Source organism: Lactuca serriola, chromosome 2 (genome assembly GCF_051521515.1).
Source record: "Lactuca serriola cultivar US96UC23 chromosome 2, Lser_US96UC23_V15, whole genome shotgun sequence".
Taxonomy (NCBI): domain Eukaryota; kingdom Viridiplantae; phylum Streptophyta; class Magnoliopsida; order Asterales; family Asteraceae; genus Lactuca; species Lactuca serriola.
In genome coordinates this window covers 222,452,414-222,458,413 of record NC_136409.1, presented here as the reverse complement: position 1 = coordinate 222,458,413, position 6,000 = coordinate 222,452,414, and the positions used below count along the sequence as shown (strand labels likewise).

General features: G+C 33.2%; 1 protein-coding gene across 1 annotated transcript; it reads left to right on the top strand.

The window, feature by feature from the left end:
• The first annotated feature begins 770 nt into the window (after window positions 1-770).
• LOC145088660 (Nop53 protein) lies at window positions 771-3,218 on the top strand. Its single transcript, XM_079027039.1, has 11 exons — window positions 771-1,009; window positions 1,242-1,402; window positions 1,501-1,549; window positions 1,633-1,742; window positions 1,847-1,957; window positions 2,042-2,127; window positions 2,224-2,343; window positions 2,435-2,557; window positions 2,657-2,723; window positions 2,836-2,915; window positions 3,019-3,218. Exons 1-11 carry the CDS (start codon window positions 844-846, stop codon window positions 3,023-3,025), a joined length of 1,080 nt encoding a protein of 359 aa, XP_078883165.1. The 5' UTR covers window positions 771-843; the 3' UTR covers window positions 3,026-3,218.
• Window positions 3,219-6,000: the final 2,782 nt, after the last annotated feature.

Below are 6,000 nucleotides of genomic sequence, written 5' to 3'. Positions count from 1 at the left end.
TCTTATCAATTCCTACCTACCATATGTATTCAGGGAGGGGGCTATTGGTAAGCTTATCTCGAGGTCACTATTCCCGGGTAAGAGAACAAGCTAAGCAGGAGTTGCCCTTCTTGTTCATGAGTTCATCAATCGGAAATCAAGACAAACCGACAAAATTTAACAAATAAAAGAGAGTGCTCGCTCCTGCTGGAAGACTCGACTGGTTTTCCCATCGTGTTCACATCCACTTAAACGCCTTGTTCCCGAGTTTAACAAAAGAAAAGAAAAGAAAGTCACGAGAGAAAAGAAGAGAAAGGAAGGAAAACAAAAATTTTCTTTCGTGTTCCTGGGTTGGAGAGAAGTGGAAGAAAAATGAATCATTTTGTTATTTCCTTCCAAATCCTCCCAAATCGGAAGGAAAGTTAGGAGGGAAAGTGATCCACCCATTTCTCTCTACTTTTCCACTTCCCTTATTTAATGAAATTCGGAAACAAATGTTTTTTTATTTTCTTCTCATTTCCATTCATTTCTTTTTCTTTCTTTCGTTAAGTTGAACTCGGGAACGGGTGTAAGGTTTAGGTCGAAGCAAAACATTTGTTTTACATGCCTAACGAAAAATGTTTTAGGACTTTTGGAAGAATTGTGAGAATTTGATGGTTCATAGACTAAACTTGACCATGTCATATATTTAAGGGACACATATTGTTATTGGGCCTTAAACATGTGCGTCACAAACCGGGTTAATAGGGATCCGAACTTGTCCGAGACATAAAACCTTAAGACCCGCCTCCAATCAGAAAACTTCACCAGTTCGGTTAAATTAGGGTTTTACAGGTTCTTCTTGGCGGCAACACATCCTTTGCGATGGCGAAATCGAAGGGATCAAGGAAAGGGAAGAAAGCATGGAGAGCCAATATAAGCACAGAAGATATTGAGGATTTCTATGAGAAATCTAGCAAAGACGCTCTTTCCGGTGGTTCTCTAACCGAAGTCCCTAGCGATTCTCTGTTCTTCGTCGATAAGTCCAGAGGTTAACATCTTCATGCTCCTATAATATGTTACTGACGTGCCCTTACTCTTCCTTCCTGAATTCATATGTATTTGTTAGTAATTTGTATTCACTTTCTGTTCACCGCATTAGATTCTTCGTTGCAACCTAGCAACTCTGTTCATGTAAAATGTGAAAAAGTAAGAATAAACATTAATGACAATTTCAATTGTAAAAATAACTGGTGAACATGTTTGTGGTTTTGCCTATTCAGATCTTTCCGTCAAGCGTAAAATCGATAAACACAGAGAGAAGATCCTTCGTGTTGATAGCATACTACAGAAAAACTCGTTTGTACAGCCTGTACCCTCTTCAAATCAGAAAAACTCCTTTAAAAAACGGAAAATGATTCAGAGGTCAGACGATTCTTCTCAGGTCTGTCCAAGTGGAAAAAGTTTGGGGTTTGGGTTCTTCTTAATGATTGTACTGGAATATTTTGTGTGATTGATATGATCTAAATTGTTGTTGAACAGAAAGATGGCACCACAGATACCGGCATAGTTGATATCTGGGATGATAAAGGTTTATCTCTTAATTATTTCTTCGCAGATGCCTCTTCTTTTTGGGGTTAAATGAGATTTCTTAATGGATGTGTGATTTTTCAGGTGAGCGAACTTTTAAGGCAAGAAAGGTCTCTAATAAGATTATTGTGATTCCTGCTGTAGAAGTAGAACCACCTGGATGCTCATACAATCCATCATCTGAAAGTCATCAGGTCCTTTTCTTATGCATGATTTTTACCGAATAGTCTGTTGAAACTATTAATGAATAATGACTTCCATTTATTTACTACTTCTTCCTGTTTTAAACTTTTTGCAGGATTCATTAGCTCATGCAGTTGCAGATGAAATGCAGAAGATTTACACTAAAGAACTACGCCCTACACCTGTTCCTTTAACTGTTCCTGGAGAAGCCATTGATGAGGAAGACGTGTGTAGCTTTATTCTTTTGCAATTTTGTCCCTTTAAATACTTATGTTAAATGGTGTACCTAATGATTTAGCAATTTTAACAGATGTATTTTCTTGATGCGGACAAAGAGAGTGATGGTGATGATGATGATGATGATGAGCAAAATGTTGATGAAGATCTTGAAAAAAGGTATGTAGTTATTATGTACATCTCCTTGTTATCCATCTATAAAGTTTATGTACGATTTATATTAAACTTGTACTTTGAAAATTATGAAAAATGCAGGCCATTTAAAACTAAAAGGGTAACACGAGTAGTTTTGAATAAGAGGATTAGAAATAAAGAAAAATTGAAGAAGCAAGCAGAAGCTAAAAAGACAAAGGAGTTCACTAAAGAGCTTGACAGGTGATTTTTTCTTAAGCTGGAATTTTTTTTTTTTTTAAAATTTTTAATTTTCATTATATTTACTTGTTTTGGTTTTAAATATATACTGCAGCTTACCAGATATAATTGATGAAATTGCCAAAGAGGATGAAGAAAAAAGCAAGAGACATGAAAGGCGTGCTATTGCCAAAAAAGAAAGACTAAAATCTTGTCCACCACGTCTAGGGAGACACAAGTAAGTTTAGGGTTGAATTTGTAAAATACCAAATTTTCTTGTGTATAGCAATTTAAGTTTAGGGTTGAATGTGTAAAATTGGGGTTGAATGTTTTTCAGATTTGAACCTGCACCTGTTCAAGTGCTGTTATCTGAAGAAATCACTGGTTCTTTAAGGAAACTCAAGGTTTGCATTTTTTACAATTAGAGTTTTTTTATTTTTATTTTTATTTTTATTTTTATTTTAATGATAATAAATATATATTTTTGAATGTTATAAATATTATATTATTTTGTAGGCATGTTGCACCCTTGCGAGAGACAGATACAAGAGCCTTGAGAAAAGAGGAATAATTGTGCCTACTGCTAAGAGTGGCAGGTATTGTTACTTAAATCAATTTTTTTTTTAAGTGATGAGACTTTAGTTAATGTTTTTAGATGCTGGGATTTGCTGACACGTGTCGAATTTATCTGTTGTGCAGGAAATGAAAGGAAGTCTTGGTTTGTATTTTAATTTGTTTCTCCTTCGGAATCCTCTAAAGCCATATTATTGATTCTAGCTCTTTATAACAAATATGGAGTTGTGTTTTTTTGTTTTTAGTTTTTGGTTTTCTTCAAAACTATAGGATGGATTTTTTGCTATACTTTATTCCTCCTAAATATACGACATTTAATTTTGAAACATGCATATATTTTTTCAACAGAAATCTTGATCCTTTTTTGTTTTTTTTGGAGTAGTCATTTTATAAAATCACAAAATTTGAATTTCTTAGCAAATAAAACTTCAGTATGAATCAAGTGTCTAGTTAAAGTATAACATAGGTCCTGAGTTAAAAATGTTTTTTTTATACATTCGATTAACCTTGTTAATTGAAAAAATCACTTACATATTACTCCAACCAATTAACTGGTTAAAAATGTTTTTTTTTTTGGTACAATCGGGCTTTCTTCACCAATTACGAAACTGGGCCTTTTGTGCACATCTACAGTTTCAATTTTCGATTGCGTAAGCAAACTAATGGGTATACGTAAACCCCACCCTATTAATGAGATATAGAACCTTGTGGACTTCAAAGGTCGATGCTGTCTCAAACATAATTGCTCAAGCCTGGAAAACTCTTGTTTAAACAATGCTTTGGGTTTCAATTAAAATGACTAGGCCAACATTAGCTTTATCTAGGATATCCTATTTGCATTTCTATCACTAATTCTCTTTGTATGTACTGTGTTTTGCCAGCTCCCTGCTGGCTTTGCTTAATGAATTTTATTTGTGCCGTTCAAAAAAAAAAAAAAAAAGTGTTATTATTAAATAATGAGATATAGAACTCTGCACACTTTCAGTTAAGACTAAAAAAAGGGGGAAGGTGCCCATTAGCTACACCTAGACCTGGCAAAACATGACACGACATGAGTCCGACACGAAATTAGCGGGTCAGGGTCAGAGATTTCGACATGTTTATGTAAATTAAAAGGGTAGGGTTAAGGTCAACACTTTCAACTCGAATATGACCTGTTTAATTATATATTATTTATTAATAATTTCATATTTTTATAAATATATTATATGTTATAGACTTGTAGTGAGTCAAACTCGATAATTAGAAGTAATATTCAAATTTTCAAAGTTACTTAATTTTAGTCATCCTCATCAACTATCTCTTTTGCTCCCCAATTTTAACTTTTTTCATTTTTTTCTTCTAAACTAACTATAAATTTTGTCATTCCATCTCATAACTTCAGTGTTTCACTTTTCCTTCTTGCCTCTACAACTCCTATTTTCCAACCTTTAAAATATTTCAACCCGACATGACACAACATATTTACAAGGTCTAAAGCTTAACCCGAAACCCGACACGAAAATAAACGGGTTGACACGACACGACACGATAATTAAACGGGTCGGGTTATGGTCAAATCCTTTCAACTGGTTAAATGTCTTGACACGACACGTTTGCCAAGTCTATATTAAGCTTCCATCGTAAGTTCAGTTAAGAAAGCTTCCATCGTAAGTTTAGTTAAGAAATAAAGGAGATGTCAATTTAGATATTTATGTGACTTGATCAAAATTCACATGTAAAATATCAGCTTTGTATGGTTTTTGTTTCAAAAGCCAAAAGTTTTGATCTGTTGTTTCCACGAAACATAAAAGAAAAGGTCAGGGAAATCCATAGAGTTTCTTCTCATCATATGTCAATATTTGAAGGGGCGTACATATAAATATACTCACACAGAAAAAATCTGGTCTGTTTTGGAGGAATTTTGCAAAAGAGAAAATTGATGAAATGACCATAGGATTTGGAGATTTTAACCATGAAAAAAAAATCATGGTTAAATTATTCATACATAGTGGTGACTGGTGAGGCTATCTCATAATCTTTCTTTCTTTTTTTTTATTTATTTATTTATTTTTTTTTTTAATAGTAAGTTATATAACTTAATCTTAAAATTTGTGACCTACCTAAAAAATTTTAAATGAACCATCTTAATACTTTTGACAAAAAAATTTATATAAATCATATTTTTAAAACCCACATTCTATACTTTAATAGCCAATATTTTTTAAGATATAATTCAATGTTCATAGCCCAATATAAGTTAAACTAAATAATAATAATAATAAATATGAACCATGAATGAGCAATGTCGTTTCACAACAAATGACACTTCAACCCTTCACAATCGTCGATTTAATATTGCCTATGGGTTGTTGCAACTGCCGATAAGTTATTCTACTTTGTTAATTTTGTGTGGAAGTTCTATTTTCAATTCCATGAACATTAAATTCATCGTGGACCACAATCGTGAATTAATAATAACAATTTAGTTCAATGTAGGCAGTAGGTTTAATTCTATTTAACATGGCCGGTTCTGAGGATTCAAATGCCCAGGACGAGATGGATAAAAAAGGCCCTTAGGCCTTAACGTGTAACAAATTAACTTACATAAACTAATATTTTTATTAAAATGATGATAAACTTTATAGCAATAAACAAAGCAAAATCATAGTATTTTGATGAGTAATTACATATCCTAACAGCTAACCGACGATTCTTGAAGCTCTCAGAGCATTCTTGATTGCAAATTGGTTGATCAACTCTTCATAGTCTATACTCTCTAAGATTTCGTTCTCGATAGATATCATTGCCAAACCGCTAAGTCTTTCTTGTGTCATTGTGGAGCGTAAGTATTAGGCGTGTCAAACCCAACAAATAAAGGGTACAAATGACTCCTTAAACACTACTACTATGAACTAATAATGTAGTACAAAGTAAGCATGGTCGATCCACAGAGACACGGGACAAGTGTTTATACCTTTTTGCGAAAGGTACAATAAAGGTCACATAAATGGGGGGTTGGTATGCAAGGATTTAAACAAGAGGATAAAACAATAACTAAATGATGAATTAAATGAAACAAATTCAGGATTTGTGAGAACTCCAACTCTATGCAAGACAATTTAACAA